Source organism: Muscardinus avellanarius (assembly GCF_963383645.1).
Source record: "Muscardinus avellanarius genome assembly, chromosome: 6".
In the NCBI taxonomy this organism is placed as follows: domain Eukaryota; kingdom Metazoa; phylum Chordata; class Mammalia; order Rodentia; family Gliridae; genus Muscardinus; species Muscardinus avellanarius.
Window position 1 is genome coordinate 46,029,942 of NC_137791.1, and position 25,633 is coordinate 46,055,574.

The following is a 25,633-nucleotide window of genomic DNA, read 5'->3' on the forward strand; positions in this document are numbered from 1 at the left end:
AGCTACATCTGCGTACTCAAGAACAGTGAGTCAAATTGCGGGCCACAGAGGAGAAATCCCAGTACTGTACTCCCTGGGACTCGACCCAGTGGGGGAGGGGCGGTGGCAGAGATATCACACCATAGGAGAACATGCAACCTGGCACCCCCCTCAGTCTAAAGCAGCCTCTATCGACTCTCTGGGTCGGAGACTCTGTGATACAACCCAGTAAAGGAGTAGTGGGGTCTGAGATACTACTGAATCAAGATCCAGGACACCTTAAGTGAAGTCATAGTGACCCTAGGGAAGAACCCAGAGAAGGCACAAACTTCCGAAATCATGGGAAAGAGGAATAATACTGGAGCAATGAATGCCCACAACCCCACAACATCAGAACCCGATAAAACAGAAATTCAGAGATTTCTAGAAGATCAAATCAGGAAAATAACTGTAGAAATAATAGAGGTGCTTCGAAAAGAACTCAGAGAGAGCCAAAAAGAGATGAAGGATGCAATTAATGAAGTAAAGGCCTCAATTCAAAGCACAAACAACCGATTAGACCACATGGAGAACAGAATCTCGCTCTTAGAAGATGATCATTCCAAAAATGAACGCATAGTTTCTAATCTAGGAAAAAAAATCCGACAGCAGGAATCTGATATTGAAGAAATATGGGCCCATTTTAAGAGAGCTAACCTAAGAATAATTGGAATAGAGGAGGGAAAAGAAAGTGAAACTAAAGGGATCAACAATCTCTTCAAGGAAGTAATAGCAGAAAATTTTCCAAACATAGAGCAAGAGGTTGATACACAGGTCCAGGAAACTTATAGAACTCCCTTTAGACAGGATCAGAGAAAAGGATCTCCACGCCACATAATTGTCAAAATGACCAATGTGGAAGCCTAGCAGAGAATCTTAAAGGCAACAAAAACAAAGGGCCAAGTGACATTCAGAGGCAAACCAATTAGAATCACTCCAGACTTCCCAAACCAAGTTATGAGAGCCAGAAGGGCTTGGAGTAACATATTCCAAACTCTGAAAGAAAACAACTTCCAGCCAAAAATTTCCTACCCAGCAAAACTTTCTATCAAATTAGATGGAGAAATAAGAAGCTTCCATGACAAACAGAAACTGAAGGAATTTATGTCTTCAAAACCAGCACTAGAGAAAATACTCAAAGAGATTAACTACAAAGAAGAAATAGGTAACACTCACCAGAACCAGAGAAACAAGAGTTTCCATCCAACAGTCAACTAAGATTGGTTATCTGCGGAGATTCATTACTTATGTTAGTCTTTTACCTATCTCTAAATGGTATTGTTTGCCTTTATTGTTGTTAATTTTTAGGATTTCTAGTTGGAATATTAATATACCTTCAGATATAGCATTTGGAAATATTTTATCCCATTCTATTAGTAACTGTTAACTCTGTTTACATTGTCTTTGGATATACAATATTTTTTTATTTTTTAGGGAGTTTGTATACTCTTCTGTTGCCTGTGCCATTGAAATCATATCCAAGAAATCACTGCCAATTTCAATGTTGTGAGGTTTTATGACCCAGATTTTCTCCTAAAAGTTTACAGTCTTAAGATTTATATTTAGGGCTTTTATCTATTTTGAGTTAATATTTGTATATGGGATTAAGTAAGGGTCCAATTTTATTCTTTTCCATGTAATTATTATGTTTCAACAATATTTAGTTAAAACATTATTATTTCCACCACCAAATGTTAATGGAAACCTTGTCAAAAATAACTTGACAATATAGGGAAGAATTTAGCTCTAGGCTTTTATTTAACTCCAATGGTTTATATATCTGCCTTTAGAATAGTACTACACTGTTTCAATTATTGTAGCTTTATATGGTTTGAAATCAGAAAATATATATCTTCTAGCTTTGTTCTTTTTCAAGATCATTTTGGGTATCTAGAGTCCATAGTCCATATTAGGATAGATTTTTTTTTCTGAAAAATAAATATAGAAATATATGATAGTTTCACCTAAAAAAAATAGAAAAAAAATATTCTCTGGTAAGAAAGAAAGTAAAAAGAAATATTGAAATGTTATCTTTAAGTCATCAAAAGCTTGGTATCAGACAAATGTAACTGTTATGTGAGATTATCATTTTTAATTTTGGATAAATTGCTAAAATACTAGATGTCAACCACTAAGCCAAGCATGGGAGGGAGGGATGGGGAGAGAATGGGGTGGGGATCGGGTGGGGGCTGACTGGGCGATGTGTGCATGTATGTCTACAAAAGTATGTATCCCACTATGATGTATGAATACAGTACACCAATAAAAATAAATAAATTTAAAAAAAAAAAGAAATTTTTTTCATCGTTACCGAGTGCCTGATCCCACATCCTCCCGAAACCACACATACTCTCTTCTCTTTTTTTAAAAAAAAAAAGGGAAAAGAAAAAAAGAAAAATATTTGAGAGGGGTTAAGATGGCCAAGGCGGCAGCTAGAATATTGGAGATGCAGACAAAGCATATACATCTGAACTAGAACTTTTGGAAAAATTCCCTGCAAAGAAGGACTGAGGCTTCTCTACATCTTTAAGAATCCTGGACGTCACCTGTAAGGAGAGAGTCTAGTAGAGACCTAGGAGGAAAGAAGTGGCAGCAGCAGTGGCGGAGATGGCAGTGGAGACTTGTCTTTGGGAGAGGCAGACATCTGATCCAACCTACCCTGATCCTCTGAAGAAATTACCCCAAAGATCGAATGCTACTGTCGCACATGCTTAGGAACACTGGACATTATGAGGTATGGGAAAAGAGCTTGGGAAAGATTTGAAATGGTGGAAGCAGTCGCATTGGCAGTGGCAAGTACTCAGGGGAGACAGAGATCTGATGTAATACACCTGGAACTTTTGAAGAAATTACCTCAGAGGTGGAATACTACCACCATGCACCTCGGGAATGTGAGACAACCTGCTGGGTGAACAGGGGGCTTGGATCGGAGCCTGCCATGAGGCAAGGCAGGTGATGGGGCCTCCAAGGCTGGGATCGGAGCCTGACGTGGGGTTAGGTCAGTGCCGGGGCCAGCAAGGCCAGGATCGGAGCCTGCTGTGAGGCAAGGCTGGTGCTGGGGCCTCCGAGGCCAGGCTCAGAGCCTGCCAAGAGTTTAGGCCAGTGCTGCGCCCAGCAAGGCCGGGATCAGAGCCTTCCGTGAGACGAGGCTGGTGCTGGGGCCTCCGAGGTCGGAACTGGAGCCAGCTGATGCGTTAGGCCAGTGCCAGAGCTGGGATCAAAGCCTGCCACGAGGCAAGGCCGGTGTTGAGGCCTCCGAGGCTGGGATCAGAGCCTGCCAAGGGGTTAGGCCAGTGCCCGGAATATCGAGGCCGGGATCAGAGCCTGCTGTGAGGCAAGGCCAGTGCTGGGGCCTCCAAGGCCTGGGTAGGAGCCTGCTGAGGGGTTAGACCAGTGCTGGGACCAGTGAGGCTGGGATCGAAGCCTGCCTTGAGGTATGGCTGGTGCTGGGGCCTCCAATGCTGGGATTGGAGCCTGCCGAGGGGTGAGGTCAGTGCCGGGGCCAATGAGGCCGGGTTCAGAGCCTGCTGTGAGGCAAGGCCGCTACTGAGGCCTCCGAGGCGGGGATCAGCGCTAGCCAAGAGGTTAGGCCGGTGCCTGGGCCAGCAAGGTTGTGATTGGAGCCAGCCATGAGGCAAGACCGGTGCTGGGACCTCAAAGGCTGGGATCGGACTCTGCCGAGAGGTAAGGCCGGTGCCAGGGCCAGTGAGGCCAAGATTGGAAACTGCCGTGAGGCAAGGATGGAGCTGGGACTTACAAGACCAGTTTAGGAGCCTGCCGAACGGTTAGGCCGGTGCCAGGGTCAGCGAGGCCGGGATCGGAGCCTGTCGTGAGGCTAGGCTGGTGCTGGGGCCTCTGAGGCTGGGAAAGGAGCCAGCCGAGGGGTTAGTTCAGTGAGGGGGCCAGCGAGGCCAGGATCAGGACCTCCCATGAGGCAAGGCCGGTACTGGAGCCAGCGAGGTCAGGATAAGAGTTCTTCGGGTGGCCAGGCCACTACTGGGGCCGACAAGAGTGGGATGGGAACTTGCAATGCGGCATGCACAGAGAGATAGCACAGAAAATAAAATCCAGATGTTTCCCCTAATTAGCAAGAACTAGGAGGAAAGGGGTAACAGGAGGAGGTCGAGTTATAGAAAGGGCCCTATTGAGAAGCAATTAAGGTGACCAATCAGAGGGGAGGGGCTGGGGGAGGATGAAATCTCTTTAAAACTCATAAGGTGCGTAAACAGTTATATCAAAGATAATCACCAATTAAGCATGGAATCGAGGGAGGGAGGGAATGGGATGAGGATTGGATGTGGGCTTATTGTATGATATGTGCTTGTATATCCTCTCAAGTCTTGTATTCCAAAGTGATGTATGATTACAAAAAATAATAATAATAAATAAATATATATTAAAAAAATAAATTCAGATGTCATCTTACCATCACCAATTTGTGTGGTTCTTGTCCTAAGCTAATAAAGGTACAACTCTTTTCACTAAGTTTCACTAAATAAATGCAAAAAACAACCAAGAACATAACAAATTTTAAAAAACCTTCATATAAGGAAATTGTGAATATAGATGACTTTATATACCAGAAACATAAAGAACTTAAAACTGAATATTTTGCCAGGTTTGGTGGCTCCTGCCTGTAATCCCAATACTCAGGAAGCTGAGACAAGAGGATTACAGGAGGATTGCAAGTTTGAGGCCAACCTCTGCAATCTAGGGAGACCCTCAGCAACTTAGACCTTATTTCAAAAATAAGGGGGGGTGCTTGGGGTGTAGCTCAGAAGTAGAATGCCCCTAGGTTAAATCTCCCATACAAAATACAACCACCCGCATACACACATACCCTGGACATTAGCTCTTTCTGTTCCAAAATAGGCTCTTAAACCTTTCACCTCCCTGAGAGATTCTGCCCTACTACAATGTAACAGTTCTTATTCCCCTCCTCTTAGTCATCCCTGCCACTCTTTCCCTCTTGGTTTGCCCTACTCTTCTCTTGTCTCTTTCCCCATCACCCGCAGACTGGCTATTACTTTTTGGTGTGATTGGTGCATGCTTTCAAGATCTCCTTTTCTACCTCAAGTCTCTAGTTAATTATTTTTTCAAAAATTTATTCCTAAGATAAAGTTTAAGCTGGAACCTGCTTAAAAAAACAGATAATATACTTTTATCCCTACTATATAATATGTAGCCAAATCAGTGAGAAGTTAATTTTTTTATATTTTTTATATTTTTTATTTTATTTTTTAAACAAATTTTTTATTGAACATAAATGGTATACATTTAAACTATATTTGGTGCCCTCTCTCCCCTGCCCCCATTTTCCCTTCCCCCTCCCACCAATGATTGTCCAGGTTAACCATGTCATATTCATAATTTTACACATATTCAGGTGTAGACCCTCATTAATCAAGATCAGCCTTCCTCCTCTCCTATCTTTCCATTCAAACTTTACTGATATTTCCCCTCCATTATCTGGAGTCCCACTGGTATCCTCTGTGTTTCCTAGTTTGGGCATATTAGAGGAAACATACCCTTATTCAGAAAGGAATTAACAATATTTTACTATCATCTAATATCAATAAATCTCCTTCTATAAACTTTGAAGTTGACTCAAATCTAAAACCTCTATGAGATCTATGTGAAATTATCTAAGCATTTCATAGTCTTATTGACATTTATAGCCATGACTATAAATTCTGGACTTAAATTTTTAAAATAATCAACTGCAGTTGGTGTGACGATGCACGATAGGCTGAGACAGGAGGATTTTAGGCTTGAGGACAGCCTCAAAAGTGAGATGCTCCTCAACCTAGTGAAACCCTGTTTCAAAGTAAATAAAATAGGGCTAGGGTTATAACTCAGAGGTAGAAAGCCTATGGATTCAATCCCCAGTGCCACAAAAAAATAAAAATAAAAGTAGTCAATTGCTGTGTTCAACCAGTGACTTAAACTAGGACTACAAAGTGGAGAGTTTGAAAACTAAGAACCTCCTATGTTTGCTGTGCTTTATAAGGAACTGAGAAAGGCTTGGCTTTTCCCTTTTTCAAAAAAAAAATGTTCCACACAATGCATGTTACTGTATACTGTTGAAGATTTTCCTTTTACTGTTGAAAAAGAAAATAAAAATTAATTCTGTTTCAAAATCACTTCTTGGGAAACAGGCTGCTACTGCCACCTGGGGGAAATTTCTTTCCACTTCCTTACAGAAAGCCAATGTGCTTGTCAGATGCATGGGTCCCTCCGTGCCCTCCTTGACTTTTGACTCTGCCCACGAAGTCGTAAGATGTTCCACATGTTTCCAAGTTCCATTAGCAGAAACACAAAGCAAAATATAATCATACTAGTGTTTCTACATCTTACATATTGTAAGAAATTATTTGGGGGAAGTATGGGAGCTACCTAATAAAAAATGGAAACAATCAATTTTAAGCTTTAGATAACAAAGTAACACCAAATTTTTTTTAATTTCTTATTTTTTGGTGTAATCATAAATAATTATGAAGTACAGAATAATAGAGGCATACATTTTAAAGAAAATTTTATTTTACCATAAGTTATAGTTAGTTGTACTCAATTTAAAACTGTTATCATTAATTGATATAAAAATTGCATGTACTGAGATAATGATGCTGGTGATTTTATCAGTTCCAATTAGATATAACTTTCAATTATATGGAAATATTCTAAAGAATTTTTTTAGAGAATTTTGAATGTATAAGATAAACACCATTATGATGTCAGTATCTAACTATGTACATATTTTATGTATCGTTTATTGAAACTTTTTATGAAGTAGTGAAAATGGTATTTATAAATTAAAATGGAAAAACTGTAGCCATTGATATGAAATTTTAAGATCTTTTATTTTTGTGCTATAGGTAAATTATTATTTATTAAAAGCACATCAAATCAAATGCTTTAATCTTAGAAGTTTCAGGAAGTATCTATTAAAATTACAAGCCTGTCAAGTTATATGCCACTGCTGATTAGAGGTGGACAACTAACCCCTCACAAAGAGGGTGTCTGGTAATAGATTAACTAAATAAAATAATACAGTATCAGTCCCCGACTGGTACAGTAACACTGTGACGAGGTTAAAGTTCATACCAAAGAACAGCTGTACTAGCTCCAGAGAAGTCTTTGGGAAGAAAGCATTTTCAAGACTGAAAAAGGTAAGTGACACACTAAAATTGGATTAGATTATATAGTTAGTTTTACAAAAAATATTATATATCTGATTCAGTAGTAAAAAGAACCCAGCTGCAACTTGGTGTGGTGGATTCAGCTCACTCACTGCAACAGGGTGAGCTGAATGAACTGGTAGAAACTTAGGGACCTCCAAATAAGTGACGCTTTGCAGGCGTGTGAGGGTCCATCAAGGTACTCATGTTTGGATCTGGAGATGCTGGGGTGAGAGGGCATTAGAGGATGAGAAAGACCTGGAGTACTTAAAACTATATAATAGAATTACAAGTATAAGCAAAAATAATAAATATGCTGCATTTTATGTGTTTAAGTATTAAGTGTTGCTGTATTAAATATCGGACTCTGCATCAGCAGACTGAGCCCCTCTGGCCATTGACCAGTAGCTCTGCTTAGAGGATTGATGACCCTAAAATGCTTTGAGAGCATATGCTCTGTACAAAAGACGAACTGTAACTGGAGTAGACGTTCCCGAGATTCTCCTACCTTGGAAACAAACTGCACAGTGTCCCAGGTTTCACTTTCTTTATTAAAGAGTCAATACTTTGCAATAATCAACCATGGAGAAAATTTAGTAATATTTTCATAAGAGAGATTATAAGTAGTTCTCATTTTCCTCAGAATTGTTGCCTGGTTGTAATAAAAAGAAATACTAGGTAAACAAAAATAGGATTCTTCATTGACATTACTTGCATGCCATAGGAGAGAAGCACTCAGGAAGTAGACAAAGGTGAGGATTTATAGATAGCATGTGTATTCAGGGAACAGAAGATAGGAAAGTAGACACTGTTAAAATGCTTAAAGGACTGTTGCTTCCACTGATTTGTTCCTATTTCTTTAGTAGTGAAAAATTTTCATGTACTTGTTTTGTTTCTGAGCTCAGGAACCTGAGAACTCACTCCTAAACCAGCTTACCTACCAAACCGATGTGTTAACATAGTCTTCCTAAATCTGTTATGTTCACGTAATTTGGGTTTCCCCCATTTTCCCACAATTGTTACTTCCTCTTACCTTCCTTATTTATATTTGACTTTTCTCTGTTTTCCTACTGTAAACCACTAATATTAGCTCAATCTTCACTTCTGTCTCTGTGGCATCTCTGCTTCAGCACAGCACCCCTCCATACGTAGTCACTATGAATGAGAGGAAGGCCAGTCAGAGAGTGGACAGTCAGTCCTCCATATCCACGTGTACTCTATCTGTGCATTCAGCTAAGCATGGATTGAAAACAGAAAAAAAAAATGTGTCTGTATTGATCCAGGTCCAGACTCTTCTTTGTGGGTTATGATACTGAAAGACCACTGTATATATATGGAAAGTTCCAGGCCAGGTAAGAAGCCTTCCACTTGTGGAGGTAGACCATGCTTATGCTGTGACTCTGCTTACCCACAGCCATGACAGACAACAAGATGATTATCAACTTGGCGCTGTTCGGCAGGACTCAGAGTGGAAAAAGTTTTGCTGGAAACATTCTGCTGGGGAGCGCTGACTTCCGCAGCAGCTTTGCTCCCTGCTCTGTAACCAAGGCCTGCAGCCTGTGCCGCAGTTGTCATCTCCACAGCTTCATGCGTCGAGGGGGGCAAGAGATAACCCTGCAGGTCCGGGTGCTGGACACTCCAGGCTATCCGCACAGCGGGCTGAGCATGGATTGCGTGAAACAGGAAGTCAAAAATGCCTTGATACAGCACTTTGGACAAGAGGGTCTCCACCTCGCACTGCTGGTCCAGAGAGCAGACGTGCCCTTCTGTGGACAAGAAGCATCTTACCCAGTTCAACTGATCCAGGTAATACAAGGATGCAATTAATACTAGCACCATTTGAAGGACATTATCCTGATTTTTTTAAAAAATGAAAAAACTACTTTAAAAAGCCATTTAAACCATAAAGTAGTAAGTAGTCACTTAGGAATAGTTAGTATTACTTGATTTTGCGCTAAGAATCATTTGTGCAATTTCCTTTAGAAGAATTTAGTCATTTTACAACTGTGTTACAAAAAAGAAAGATGAGAAAGTAACCTTGAGAAGTTAAATAATCTTCAGCTGAGTGTGGGGCACAGGCCTATACTCCCAGGACTCGGGAAGCTGAAAGAAGAGGATCATAGGATCAAGGCCAGGCTCAGCAACTTAGTGAGAGAGACCCCCATTTCAAAATTTTAAAAATAGCCGGGCGTGGTGGAGCACGCTTGTAATCCCAGCACTTGGGAGGCTGAGACAGGAAGATCGCACAGGTTCAAAGCCAGCCTCAGCTACTTAGTGAAGCTCTCAGCAACTTAGTGAGACCCTGTTTCCAAATGAAATATAAAAAGATAGGTTTGGGAGTATAGCCTGGAAGGTAGAAATCCTCTGGGTTCCACCCCAAGTACCACCCAAAAAAATATTTTTTAAAATATAAAGGGTGGGATGTTAGCTCAAAGATAAAAATCCCCTGAGTTCAATTCCCAGTACCCCAAAAGAAAAAAGTTTACTAGTCCTCAATACCTAAGAACTATAAACCTAAATAAGTTTATACAGTGTAGTCCCTGACTCTGCATCAGAATCAACTGGGCTACTTGTTAGAACAAAGATTCACCCAAGACCTACTGAAACAACATCTCTACAGAAGGGCCGGCATATATGCATTTTCGTTTCCTTTTTCTTTCTTTCATATTTGTTGTTGTTTTTGTTGCTCTTGTCTGGTTGTTGTTCTTGTCTGGTATCTTACTGGGGATTGAATCCTGAGGCATTCTGTCTCCAAGCTATTCCCCAGTCCTATTTTTTTTTTTTAATTCTGAAACAAGTTCTCTCTAAGTTCCTGAGGTTGGTCTCGAAACTTCAAGCCTCCAGTCTCAGCCTCTCAAGTGCTAGTATTACAGGCATGCAACACCCAGCTAGATCTACATTTTTTTTCTTGTATTTCCATATATTTGTTAAAATCAATTAGGTTTCAAAACCACTGAACTAAGACACTCACTTGCATTTATTAAATACCAAGGGAAGAGCTCATTGTGATTCAGCCCTAAATGGATGTTCACTCATTGATTAGGTTATTAACACCGTATGGAACACCTGCAAAGAGCTTAATAACTGGTAGAGACATGAGCCCTGACTTCCTAAAGTCTACAGTCCAGAAAAGGCAAATAAGTAAACAGGTCAGAATATTACAATACATTATTGCCAAAGTCATGTAACATGAGAGGGGCTTCATAAAACTCAGGATCATGGTAAGCATTCCGAGAAGAGCTATTTATTATTTATAGGAAAGAAATCAGGAGTCTCATTTACTTTGCCTGCCTCTTCATCTGTAGTATAGGAAACCGTCCCATCCACAAGGCAACCACAGGCACATCAGGTTGAACATAAATGATAGATGCCACTTTTACCTGGAGGGATCCCTGTTTGTTCATTCATCATAAATTGCTAAGTTAGAGGCTTATTCAGGTTACCTAGGAGAGGAGATGGGTGAGGGGATAAGTCCTGTGGGAAGAACTAGGAGATGGAGGAAGCATATATATTTACTCTACCTGTGTACAGTATATAGAAGCAAGGCCTATGAAGACTATCACTAACAATTCTTAGAAAATATTCATTGAGTTTCCCATTATATTCAACCTGTTGATTTTCTACTCAGGAACCATTGAGATTTAACTTCTGGACTTTACTAGTATTACTCAAGAGCTTCTTTGAGCCACTAAGTTCAGAGAAGCCAAGTCTACTAGAGGCTCCACAGGTAAACTATATGTAAAATAGAGAACAAACATTTTCCATTCAAAAAGAGTTTGGAGAAAAGCTGCTCTTAAATGTGTCCAATCTCAAGCCATGCTAATGTAGGCCCTGTGTGTCAAGAAAGATGGCATAGTTTGCTTTAATGATGAATTTTGTTTTACTTTTAACTAGTAAAGACAAAAATGATTGTTCTAAATGACAGACACACATTTTGTTTTTCGGTAATTGTGCATGTTTCCAAAATGAAAAAAAAAAAAAAAACATATGTGTAATCAGAAGAAACTAGTGGAAAAAATTAGGGTGACAATGGTATAAAGAATAATTCTCATCAGCCAACTCCTGAAAAATCAAGGACATGCTGCACAAAAGGAAAGAAGAAGAGATGATTGCAATTAAGACAAAATACAGAACCTAAGAAAGCTCATAACCCTCCCCAGACTGCTAAATCCTGCCTTTCAAGCAGTGTTTCTGGTAGAAATCAAGGGAAGGGCAACCTGTGCCCATGACATCAGTTTAATTTCTAAGCAGTGTTCAAATTTCACATAAAGCTACACTGAATCAACATTTAGATTAAACTATGGGTGGATGTTATTCAGTAAATTTGCTAAATGCACAGACTATTTCTCAAAAGCTACCCTGACTCTTCCCATATGCCCCCACGATATATTTTTCCTATGATGTGCCTATGCTGAGCACCAAAGGACATTTTCAATGGCATACATTTTGAAATGAATTTTTTTCTAGCTTTAGAATATAGAACAGTATTGTAATACCCTAAATTAACTTTATCCTTACTCCTCTCTGGTCTTTTAGAATCATGTCTGGCATCCGGCTGTCTTCTCTGGCAGTTGCCTCCCTTACGTTAGTGTCCAATTCATGAGTTGAAAAAAGAGAGGAAGTAGAAAAGGGCAAAGCTCAAATCTATAATATTTTTTTCCAGAGTAACTTCTGTCTCCTAGAAAACCTCAGCAGCCAAGATTTAGTAATCCTCAAAGAGCTCCATGAATCCTGGGAGGCACTGCACATCTCTTCTGGAGTCTTACCACGGTCTTTGGTTGATGGCTTCCAAAGCACAGACTGGACCTTTCTGACTTTCTTCCTGAAGGTGACTCAGAGGCTCATGGTGGCCATCTGTGTGTACTCACAGATTGGGAGTAGCTGCCAGATGTCTGACTATTCAACAGCACCAGCAGTCATTAGCAAGGCACTAGGAGCTGTTAAGGTTCTTGGGTTCCAGGCATATCCTGGATTACTTTTACTTCTTCTCTAATAAAAAAATAAAATAGAGCATCTTCCTTCCTTCTCCTTTTTCCTTTTTTTTTTTTTTTAATTGCAGTACTGGGGATGAAACCCAGGGGCATTCTACCTCAGAGCTACATGCCCAACCCTATTTTTTATTCTTTATTTTGAAACAGGGTCTCACTGAGATGCAAAGGGCCTCACCAAGTAGTAGCTGAGGCTGTCCTCGAACCGCGATCCTCCTGTCTCAGTCTCCCAAATGCTGGGATTACAAGCGTGAACCACCACATCCAGCTCCCCTTTTCCTTTATATCCTTTTTGGGGAATGCTGATGTCTGCCATGAGAAGAGTTTGCGAGGCCAGTGCCAGATATCTGTCCTCTCCTTTCCTGCACCTCCTTGTTTTCTGTTTAAATCTCTTTCCTGGTCTGTGTTCTAATATTTTGCAGGGTGGTTATAGGCTGCCAGTTATGACAATTGAAATGTTTCCTCAAATGATTCCTTTTATTAATTTAAAGCAAAATGATGAGATGTTAGTGAGTCATCGCCCCCAAATTGTGAAATAAAAGGAATGATTCATCTAAATGGTTTCTGGGATGTTATTTGAATATTAAAAACAAAACCCACAAGTAGTGGATCAGAGAAGACATAATAGTCACCTCGAGGAAAAAGCTAGCACGTAGCCAAGCTGCTCTAGGAACTGAACCCGAGAGCTCACTGACTGAGGCGCATATGCTTCCCCCATCATGTTATTATACATATTACTGGGCACAAATAGGCTTCTAGCATGGACTTTTGTTTCATAATCAACAGCTCAGCTGTTGATATTGTAGGTGAGAATGTAAACAAAGGGCTCAGAAAGGCCAATACAGGACCTGAATATAACTCAGATCGCAAGCTTAGTCGTTAGATACTAAGTTCTTTTTTCTTTTATTTTTGTGGTATTGGGGCTTGAACGCAAGGACACTCTACCTTGGAACTATAATAGCCCTACTTTATTTTATTTTTTAATTTAATTTAATTTAATTTTTTTTAATTTTAATTTTTTTAATTTTTTAATTTTTTAATTTTTAATTTAATTTAATTTAATTTTTAATTTAAAACGAGATTTTACCAAGTTGCTGAGGACTATGCTAAGTTGCTGAAGCTGTCCTTGAACCTGTAGTCCTCCTGTCTCAGCCTCCCCCAAGTACTTGGATTACAGACATGTACCGCCACACCCAGATTTAATGTAAATAAATTTTTCTTAATTTCATTTTCTCACTTGAAAAATGGGATAATTTTTCTTTTTTTAAATAGTTCTGAGCATTAGATTTAATAAATGTGACATGCTTGGCCACTGTGCCTAACTTAGAGTCACAGAAAAGATAAAGCATTGCTCTAATTGCAGTTGTTCCCAGACTGTGATATGTATTTATCCAAATAAACTAAATATGATGCGGGTGACATCAAGAGGTTAAAAGTGTCGGTTCTAAGTAAGTGACAGCTTCTCCTTAGCTAGTTATTTACTCTGTGACCACAGGCAAGTAACTTCTTTGAACTTCACTGGTAACATTAGGAATGATAATAGTATTTGCTTCTTTGGGTAAATTTGGAAATTAATGTCATCTTAATGCATCAAATTGTTTAACTGAGACATGGCAAGTGAGTAAATTTTAGCTCTGGTAACTCTCTTGAATAGTTATTATTTGTTTTATTCTAAAACAGGGACATAGCATTTGTAGAAATAAATTTATCTTGTGAAAGATAATAAAAGAATGGAATAAAATTTACATGGCTCTGATTTCTAACTACAAAGAGTCTCCTTATTAATTTTAAAAAATTTGGAAAAAACCTACTGGCTAATAGAGGGCAATGGAGAAGCCCCATTCAGTGGGAATACTGCAGCCTAATTGGGAATTCCTTTCCAGGCCCAGGCCTGGCAGTGCTTAGCTGTGTGGCTTTGTCAGAACTGTCGAACATCAAATGGCCTCAATGCTCTCATCTGTACAATGAGGCAGTGTGGACAGATGCTCTAAGGCTGAATATTCTCTTAGTCTTATCACTCAGTCTTGGCTCTATGAGTGGGAAAATGTGGCACTTTAAAGTGGAATGAGAGTAAGGGAATATCATAAAATATAAAAAATGGTCCTTATTGTCCTCCTCTTCTATAATTTTTTTCTCAGTTGATGTAATAGTTGGCTTTTTAAAAAGTTTCCCCCTAAAAAGTCCAGATGCTATGATTTCATCAACCACAAACAAATGGGGCAGGGCTGGTGAGGTCCTGGGAAAATGAATATAATTCCTGGAAAACAAAGTTTATATCCCAACTAGTTGTCCCAAAAGGACTAGATGGACTCCTACCCATTAGCACTCTGAAACCAAACAATTCATGATTGTAAAATGTCCATTTAGCTTAGTAGTATTTAAATTATTAACAACAAATAACTTAGATTAACTAATCTTACTCGTGTGTGTGTGTGTGTGTGTGTGTGTGTGTGTGTGTGCGTGCACATGTGTGTGTTATCAATCAACTGTGATTATTCTTTCTCTGGGTCCACAGAGAACATGTTTGGCCATTCACATGATAATTCTACACCAAGTGACACTACTTTTAAATATTCAACTCTTCTGGCCAAAAATAGATTAAAAGCTAAATCAACCACTCTCTTCTGCTTTTTGGCAGTAATTCAAAAGTGCAATTTCTCTGACAGTTTAGGACATGATCCTCCTTTCATAAATAATTATCGACATGCAGAAACCTTTCAGTGGCTGAACACATGGGCTTGTAAGTAATACATAACTTAGGATTCTCTTAGCCTTAGGTGCTTAAACTCACTTCCCCTGAATGAGATAATGGTTTAAAGTATATAAAATGTTTGATGTTAATAAAGAGTTCATTATTATAATATAGAAAATCTGAAACTAAAGAGATACTGTGAAAGATATGTCATTTACCTCCATAAGTACTAACCTTGCAAGAGAATAAGTCTGTGTTGTGGTATATTTCTTAGAAAAAGGCTGTTGTTCAGTTCATTTACCATGTACTTTTTATATGGAGCTTTTAAAAAATTACTAAATAATAAGTATGGTCCGGAAATCAACCAATTCATAGTGTAGATTTTGGCAGTGCTCAGGGGTTAAGGAAAGTAGCAATTTACTAACTTTTATGTAAACATTTTAATATGATGACAGTATGGTCACATTAATAGTATACAGAGTGAGTACACTACTGCATGCACTGGTTCAGCTATAAATCTGAGAAACTTTCAGGGATAAAATTTGTCAGGGATCTATAGCTATACTTGCATAGAAAGTCAACACTATATGATTCATTGTGTCATACTGGTCCATCAGTCATGCTCATTAGTCACACACACACACACACACACACACACACACACACACACACACGAGTAAGGTTAGTTAATCTAAGTTATTTGTTGTTAATAATTTAAATGTACTACTAAGCTAGATGGACATTTTACAATCATGAATTGTTTGGTTTCAGAGTGCTAATGGGTAGGAGTCCATCTTGTCCATCAGTTATGCTCATTCTGTTAATTCTCTTATTAACTCCTATGCACTTTTTTCAGGAATCAGCTCGAGGCATCATCACATGCAAGCAAGTTTTCCTGAGCCTTTCTCTTTACTTCCTCTTCCCACCCTTACCCCAAACTGTGCTAAATGTTTACCTTTATATGATCAGTATAATTTCTATCATAATACTTGAAACTACAACAAATTAAATATATTTATTTTCTGTCTGTCCCCTTTTTTCGCTCCATTTTAATACACGAGACTCTCCACTGGATATACACAGGAGATATATCTGTCTTGTTCTACACTGTGTTCAACACTGTGAAACATGCACAGAATAAAGTAGACCTTCAATAAATGTGTACAGAAAGAGTAAACCATTTGGAATTCTAGATAAAACTCAAGTCACCAGGCTCCAATGCTAAGCATTTTGATGCATTTAAAGTAAGCATCCTAGGTTGATTTTTTAAAATATGCTTGTATTGGTGTATTATAGTCTCACATCATAATGTAAATCATGTTAACAGTGACCTACATGCACACAGCACTTGGTGCCCCCTTCCCTTCCTCCCCATTTCCCCCTTCCCAGTATCAGAGTCCTGACACTAACGTTGGTTTATTCACATTTGTACACATAGTCAATTGTAGTATTTCCATTAATGAACCTCAATCTTCCCCCACCCCTTCCCTTAGACTACATTCCTGGCTCCACTGAGGTTTCTCCCCTGTTATCTATAGTCCCTCTGGTATCCTAATTACTTCCAGGCTTGTGCATATTAGAAAAAATCATACGACTTTCTGTGACTGGCCAATCTTATTTATTTATTTATTTATTTATTTATTTATTTATTTGGTGGTACTGGGGATGGAACCCAGGGGCCTTTTACCTTTGGGCTACACTCCCAGACCTATTTTATATTTCATTTGGAAACAGGGTATCTTAAGCCAGCTGAGGCTGATTTTGAACCTATGTGATCCTCCTGTCTCAGCCTCCCAAGCATTGGAATTACAAGCATGCGCCACCACGCCCAGCTTAATCTCATTTAAGATATAATGTGCTGGAAGATGGCAACCAAGAAAAGCGGGGCTTAAGAGCCCCGCTAACAACCAATCTTCATTACCACAAAATCAGCGCTTTTCATAGCCAGAAAACACCATCACCAGAGAAACAAAAAAATCACCAGGCTCCAGAGAGGAAGGGAACTCAGAACAGAGCTCAGAGCCACAGAGGAGATACACCGGCCTCACACCCGAGGACGCGACAGCAGCGCCTTACTGCCGGCGGCAGCGGCGAGTTCACCGGATGGCTACAGCGAGCCGAGGTGAGCCGCTGCAGAACAGCCAGGCAGGATTTTTTGGCACAGGGAGCATCTAAAGCTCCTAGTGGCTGAGCTCAGCACATGCTGCAGGGACTGAGAGAAGAGCTCAAATCCAGAGAAGAAATATGCCAGCCTCACGGCCGAGGGCATGGCAGCGGCGCCATATTGCCACCGGCGGCAGCAGCAGCGAATTCACCGAGTCCACTACAGCTACATCTGCATACTCAACAACAGTGAGTTAAATTGTGGGCCCTGGAGGAGAAATTTCAGAACTGTACTACCAGGGACTTGACCCAGTGGGGGAGTGGTGGTGGCAGAAAAATCACACCATAGGAGAACGCTCAACCTGGCACCCCCTATAGTCTAAAGCAGCCTCTATCGACTCCCTGGGTCTGAGACTCTGTGATACAACCCAGTAAAGGAGTAGTGGGGTCTGAGATACCACAGACTCGAGATCCAGAGCATCTTAAGTGAAGTCATACTGACCCAAGGGAAGAACCCAGAGAAGGCATAAACTTTCGAAATCATGGGAAAGAGGAATAACAATGGAGCAATGAATGCCCACAACCCCACAACATCAGAGCCTGATAAAACAGAAATTCAGAGATTTCTAGAAGATCAAATCAGGAAAATAACTGTAGAAATAATAGAGGTGTTTCGAAAAGAATTCAGAGAGAGCCAAAAAGAGATAAAGGATGCAATTAATGAAGTAAAGGCCTCAATTCAAAGTACAAACAACCGATTAGACCACATGGAGAATAGAATCTCGCTCTTAGAAGATGATCATTCCAAAAATGAACGCATAGTTTCTAATCTAGAAAAAAATATCCAACAGCAGGAATCTGACATTGAAGAAATATGGGCCCATTTTAAGAGAACTAACCTAAGAATAATTGGAATTGAGGAGGGAAAAGAAGGTGAAACCAAAGGGATAAATAATCTCTTCAAGGAAGTAATAGCAGAAAATTTTCCAAACATAGAGCAAGAGGTCGATACACAGGTCCAGGAAACTTATAGAACTCCCTTTAGACAGGATCGGAGAAGAGGATCCCCACGCCACATAATTGTCAAAATGACCAATGTGGAAGCCAAGCAGAGAATCTTAAAGGCAACAAAAACAAAGGGCCAAGTGACATTCAGAGGCAAACCAATTAGAATCACTCCAGACTTCCCAAACCAAGTCATGAGAGCCAGAGGGCTTGGAGTAACATATTCCAAACTCTGAAAGAAAACAACTTCCAGCCAAAAATTTCCTACCCAGCAAAACTTTCTATCAAATTAGATGGAAAAATAAGAAGCTTCCATGACAAACAGAAACTGAAGGAATTTATGTCTTCAAAAACAGCGCTAGAAAAAATACTCAAAGAGATTAACTACAAAGAAGAAATAGGTAACACACACCAGAACCAGAGAAATAAGAGTTTCCATCCAACAGACAATTAAGATTGGTTATCTGTGGAGATTCATTATTTATGTTAGTCTTTTACCTATCTCTAAATTGTATTGTTTGCTTTTATTGTTGCTAATTTTTAGGATTTCTAGTTGGAATATTAATATACCTTCAGATATAGCATTTGGAAACATTTTATCCCATTCTATCAGTAACTTTTAACTCTGTTTACATTGTCTTTGGATGTACAATTTTTTTTTTATTTTTTAGGGAGTTTGTATACTCTTCTGTTGCCTGTGCTATTGAAATCATATCCAAGAAATCACTGCCAATTTCAATGTTGTGAGGTTTTATGACCCAGATTTTCTTCTAAAAGTTTATAGTATTAAGATTTATATTTAGGTCTTTTATCTATCTTGAGTTAATATTTGTATATGGGATTAGGTAAAGGTCCATTTTTATTCTTTTTCATGTAATTATTATTTTTCAACAATATTTAGTTAAAAGATTATTATTTCCCCCACCAAATGTTCGTAGAAACCTTGTCAAAAATAACTTGACAATATATGGAAGAATTTATCTCTAGGCTTTTATTTAACTCCAGTGGTTTATATATCTGCCTTTAGAACAGCACTACACTGTTTCAATTATTGTAGCTTTATATGGTTTGAAATCAGAAAATATATATCTTCTAGCTTTGTTCTTTTTCGAGATCATTTTGGGTATCTAGAGTCCATATTCCATATTAGGATAGAGTTTTTTTTCCTGAAAAATAAATATAGAAATATATGATAGTTTCACCTTAAAAAAAAGAAAAAAATATTCTCTGGTAAGAAAGAAAGTAAAAAGAAATATTGAAATGTTATCTTTAAGTCATCAAAAGCTTGGTATCAGACAAATGAAACTGTTATGTGAGATTATCATTTTTAATTTTGGATAAATTGCTATAATACTAGATTTCAACCACTAAGCCAAGCATAGGAAGAAGGGATGGGGAGGGAATGGGGTGGGGATCGGGTGGGGGCTGACTGGGCAATGTGTGCATGTATGTCTACAAAAGTTTGTATCCCACTATGATGTATGAATACAGTGCACCAATAAAAAATTTTTAAAAAGACATGTAAAAAAAGACATAAATGAATGAATGAATGAAAAAAAAGATATAATGTTTTTCAGGTCCTTCGATTTTCTTGCAAATGACATAATTTTTTTCTTAATTTCTGAGTAGAATTCTCATAATTTTGTAATCCATTTATCTGTTGATGGACACCTAAATTGGTCCTATATTTTGGCCACTGTAAATTGTGCTTCAGTGATCATGGATATGCATATATTACTGTAGTTCTCCGATTTGGGCCCCTTTGGAAAGATAACTAGGAGTGATATAGCCAGATCATATGGTGGATCTATTCCTAGTTTTCTGAGGAATCTCCACTCTGATTTCTATATCAGCTGAACTAATTTGCAATTCCACCAACAATGTAGAAGAGTTCCTTTTTCCTCACATCCTTTACAACATTTATTGGTTTTTTACTTCTTAATAATTGTCATTCTGACTGGGGTTAGATGGAATTTCAGTGTAGTTTTGATTTGTATCTCCCTGATTGCTAATGATGTTGAATGCTTTTTTTTTTTTCATGTATTTATTGGCCATTTGTATTGTTTCTTTAGTGAAGTTTCTATTCAATTCAATTTTCTTGATTGGGTTATTTGATGTGTGTGTGTGTGTGTGTGTGTGTGTGTGTGTGTGTGTGTGTGTGTGTGTGTAAAGTCTTTTAAGTTCTTTATATACTCTAGATATTAGTCATCTGTCAGAGGGATACCTGGCAAAGATCTTCTTCTATTCTGTAGGCTTCCTCTTTAGATTCATGATGTTTTCCTTTAATGAACAGAAACTTTTTAGTTTAATGCCACCCCACTTATTAATTATTTTAATTTCCTGAGCTTTGGGGATTCTATTCGTTGAGTGTTGAGCCTATGCCTTCCTTGGTAGCTTCATAGTCTCTGATCTAATTAATTTCTGGGTCTTTGATCCATTTCGAGTTGACTCTTGTGCAGGGTGAAAGGTAAGAATTCCATTTTTCTATGAATAGATAACCAGTTTTTCAAGCACCATTTGTGGAAAAGGCTGTATTTTCTCTGAAATACATGTCTGGCATTTTTATCAAAAATCAGTTGTCTATAAGTATGTCATTTTGTTTCTGTATCTTCTATTCTTAGTCCATTGGTCTGTATGTTTTTGTGCCAATACCATGCTGTTTTGTTTTGTCTAGTTTTGATGTTTGTTTGTTTGTTTGTTTGTTTGTTTGTTTGTTTGTTTTATGGTACTGGGGAATGAACTCAGGGATACACCCCCAGCCCTATTTTTTATTCTTTGTTTTGAAGAATCTCACTAAGTTGCAGAGGTCCTCACTAAGTAGCTGAGGCTGACTTCAAACCTGCGTAATCCTCCTGTCTCAGCCTTCCAAGTACTGGAATTACAAGCATGTGCCACCATGCCCAGCTCATGCTGTTTTTTTTATTACTATAGTTCTGTAGTATAATTTGAAATCAGGAATTGTGATGCCTCTTGTATGGTTCTTATTGCTGAGAATTGTCTGGGTCTTTTGTTTCTCCATACTAAATTTGTGAATAATTTTTCTAGGTCTGTGAAGAATGATATTGGTACATTGGCTCTGTAGATCACTTTTAGTAGCATGGCCATTTTGATAATATTTATTTTGCGTACCCAAGTGCAAGTGATATCTTTTCTTCTTCTAAGCTCTTCTTCAATTTCTTTTGTTAGTGTTTTATATTTTTTATTGTAGAGGTCTTTTACTTCTTTGGTTAGGTTTATTCCTAGATATTTTATTTGTTTTGAAATTATTGAAAATAGAATTGTTTTCTGGATTTCTTTTTCAGTAGATTCATAGTTGGCATATAGGAAAACACCCTTTTTTTAGGTTGATTTTGTATCCCACTACTTTACTGAATTTGTTAATCAGCTCTACTAGTCTTTTGGTTAAGTTTTTGGGTCTTCAATATATAGGATCATGTAATCTTCAAGTGAAGATAATTTGAAATTTTCCTTTCCTATTTGAATTCCTTTGATATCCTTCTCTTGTCTTATTGCTCTGGCTAGTCTCGAGTACTGTATTGAAAAGGAGTGGTGAGAGTGGGCATCCCTGTCTTATTCCTGATTTTTTTTTATTGGTGCACTGTATTCATACATCATAGTGGGATACAAACTTTTGTATACATACATGCACACATCGCCCAGTCAGCCCCCACCCAATCCCCACCCCATTCTCTCCCCATCCCTCCCTCCCATGCTTGGCTTAGTAGTTGACATCTAGTATTATAGCAATTTATCCAAAATTAAAAATGATAATCTCACATAACATAAAAGCTTGGATACCAAGCTTTTAATGACTTAAAGATAACATTTCAATATTTCTTTTCACTTTCTTTCTTACCAGAGAATATTTTTTTTCTATTTTTTTAGGTGAAACTATCATATATTTATATATTTATTTTTCAGAAAAAAACTCTATCCTAATATGGAATATGGACTCTAGATACCCAAAAAAGGGAATTCCTGCAGTTTTTCCCTCATTCAGTATGATGTTGGCTTTGGATTTATTGTATATTGCCTTCAAGATGTTGATGCTCTGCAGTGTTTTATGTGGTACTTGGGGTAGAACCCAGAGGCTTTCTACCTTGGGACTATACTCCCAACCTTTTTTTTTTTTTTTTTTTTTCTTTTGGAAACAGGGTCTCACTAAATTGCTGAGAGCCTCACTAAGTAGCTGAGGCTGGCTTCGAACCCATGCGATCCTCCTGTTTCAGCCTCCCAAGCACGGGGATTACAAGCGTGCGCCACCACGCCCGGCTTCTGCAGTGTTTTTAATCCCCAGTGATTTTGATGTAAATTGTCCTTAAATCTTTCTATTGCCAGAGCCTACATCTGACATATGTTATACTTGATTAACTTTTTGACCATTTCCTTGCTAGGGCTGCTGTAACAAAATACTACATATTGGGTAACTTAAACAGTAAATATTTTTTGTCTCAGTTCTAGAGGCTGAAGGTCTAAAATCAAGGTGTTGGCAACTTTTATTCCTCCTGTATGTTCTTTTCCAGCCCCTCTCCTTGGCATGTGGCTAAACATTTTCATGAACACATGGAGTTTTTGCTGTATTTGTGTCTTTGTCCAAATTATCTTGTTTTATTTGTACATCAACTATATTGGAGTAGGAATTCACCCTAATCACTTACTTTACATCTGCAATGACCTTATTTGCTCATAAGGTCACATTCTGAGGAACTTGGGTTTAGGACTTCAACATACAAATTGGGAGGAAGGACACAACTCAACCCCAAACACCTCTCTTCATGTACTTTGCAACTCTGTGTCCCCTTTCCAATAAGATCTATTACAGTACAAAGTATATGACAAAAACCTAGGGGCCATTTACTATGGAGCTACATCCCCAGCCCTTTTTGTTTCTTTTGAAATAGGGTCTTGCAGCCGGGCGTGGTGGTGCACGCTTGTAATCCCCGCGCTTGGGAGGCTGAGACAGGAGAATCGCACGGGTTCGAAGCCATCCTCAGCTACTTAGTGAGGCTCTCAGCAACCTAGTGAGACCCTGTTTCCAAATAAAATACACATATAAAAAAAGGTCTGGGAGTATAGCCCGGAGGTAGAAAGCCTCTGGGTTCCACCCCCAGTACCACCAATACTTGAAATAGGGTCTTGCTAAGTTGCTGAGGCTGCCCTCAAACTTGCAATCCTTCTGCCTCAGCCTCCCAAGTAAGCTGGGATGACAGGCCTGTACTTACACACTTTGCCAGATAGTTCTTGTTTTGTTTATTCCTAGGCATTTTGCACTTTTCTTGCCATATTAAATTGGTAATAACTTTGAAAATATTTTGATGATGGGAGTGTTTGAAATGGAGAAAATTAATTTATTGTAACATTGTCATGATTTCACATAACTGCAGAAACATTCAAAATAATTTAATGGTTCTGGGCATGGTGTCTCATGCTTGTAATCCCAGCATTTAGGAGGCTGAGACCAGAGGATCATGGTTCTCGGACAGCCTCAGCTACTTAGTGAGGCCCTGTGCAACTCAGGAGACCCTGTTTCAAAATAAAGAATAAAAAATAGGGATGGAGGTGTAGCTCGGAGGTAGAATGCCCCTGGGTCCCATCTCTACTACTGAAAAAAAAAAAAGTTAAATGGTTATTTCTAAATGACTTTCATATTGTGTGATTTGCCACATGCTATTACTTCTGCTTTATATCAGTCTATTTTCACTAATCAAACAAATGTATTACATAACCAATTTTCACATATTACTAAACAAAGGAACACCCGTCTAACGGTTTTCGACCATATTAGAAGTCATTCAATAATTTGTGTTTGGTTCTAGACATGTGGCCTGAGAAAGTGAGAATTACAGTATTACTTTGTAGTCGTTCCAAATCACCAAATGTATTTCGATCTTAGCTGTTCCATTATATGTGTCTGATTAATCAGCAGAATGCAACAGATTATGTGTTTTAAGCATATGATATTTTAAATGGTGATAACACATCCCTTAAAAAATGGTGTATGTGTGTGTGTGTGTTTGAGAGAGAGAGAGAGAGAGAGAGAGAGAGATTGATTTTCCTTGGGCTAGGCCCTTTGACTTAAAGAAATTTCGTGGTTCTAACAGAGTCAGGTTGTCAAGCAAGAAAAAATGATTAATGAATGTTATAATTATGTCACATGCAACATAATCAGATAATATTCAGTGTTGACGTTGTATACATTTATTGTAACAGGAAAACATTTTTTTTCAGAAAGCCCATTCATCTCCCTGTATTTGCTTACAGTACTTGACTTCATTTCTGCTTCCCATTACATATATCAGCTTTCAGAAATACAGTGACACATGGAACTGTTAGCTAATTGTATTGACCTTAACAACTCCTTCACTCATTTCTGAGGAATAGAGTCCAAGGTAAATAGCAATTTAACTTTTTCTGTCTTTCAGGAACTTCTGGGACATAGTTGGAAGAATCATACTGCTGTTCTTTTCACCCATGCAGAAAAAATAGAAGAGGCTGGGCTCAGTGAAAATGAATATTTAAGTGAGGCCTCTGATACACTGCTAACCCTTCTCAATTCTATCCAGCACAGATATGTTTTCCAGTATAAAAAAAGAAACTCATATAATGAACAAAGAATGAAAATCTTAGAAAGAATTGTGGATTTTATAAAAGAGAATTGTTATCAAGTTCTTACCTTTAAATAAAATTTAAGAGAAAGAAAAAGAGCATTGAATATTAGAGTCATAAACCTGGTTTCAAAAACTGCCTTTGTTAGCATGGCTGTAGACCATGAGAATTTCATACATAATTAGAAAGTGTACATTGACTAATCACTTTGGAAAACTGTAAGTTAAAAAGAGTCTCAAAAACTCAAGATTTCTAATGCAAATCATTTGATATCACAATTAAATTCCCAAGTGTATAGCCAGCAGAAAGGTACACATTTGTGTACTGAAAAACATTCATATACAAGAATGTTCATAGTCGTACTAGTCATAATAGCTAAAAACTAGAAACTATCCTAATGTTCATTAATGCTTTATTAACAGAATGAGTATGCGAACGAGTAAATTGAATATACATAGTAATGTTACCCAATTGCCAAACTGTCAAAAGAAAAAGCCAGACAAAAAAGAACATGTACTCTAATTCTGTTTTTATAAACTTCAAAAACAGTCAAAAATAATGTAACATAAACTACTGTGATGGTAAAAGTGCTCGGGGTCTGGAGAGATTATCCGTGAGGAGGGGACAGTAAGCAAAAGATGCACTGGGGATAGCTTCTGACATTTAGGAAATTCTGTGTGGGTTTTGTGTGTTTGTTTTTAATCTGGAAGCTGGTTTCATATTGAGCATTTGCCTTGTGAAAATGCAACCACCAGTGCTTGTGATTATGAACTACTGAGGTTACGTTATATCTCAAAAAAAAAAAAAAAGCTTAATGAATAGTCCTTAAAAACCAGCTCCACTGCTTAATTGAAGGACTTAGAAAACGTAGAAAAGGAAAAGTTTGCTTTATCTTGTCAGAGTCTATTTCTTCATTTGGAATACTCATTCATAGTTATTGATGACTAAATGACTTGGCACATGGCAGATAGTAAGTATCTTTTCCACTTTTTTCTTTCTTTCTTTTTAAATATATTTTTATTGGTGCATTGCAATTAGACATC

At 38.3% G+C, this 25,633-nt stretch overlaps 1 protein-coding gene across 1 annotated transcript; it reads left to right on the forward strand.

The window, feature by feature from the left end:
- Positions 1-8,603: 8,603 nt before the first annotated feature.
- On the forward strand, positions 8,604-24,667 carry GIMD1 (GIMAP family P-loop NTPase domain containing 1; the record flags this gene model as incomplete). The annotated part of the gene is made up of 2 exons (XM_080697106.1): positions 8,604-9,002; positions 24,407-24,667. Exons 1-2 carry the CDS (start codon positions 8,613-8,615, stop codon positions 24,665-24,667), a joined length of 651 nt encoding a protein of 216 aa, XP_080553232.1. The 5' UTR covers positions 8,604-8,612.
- Between the last annotated feature and the right edge of the window lie 966 nt (positions 24,668-25,633).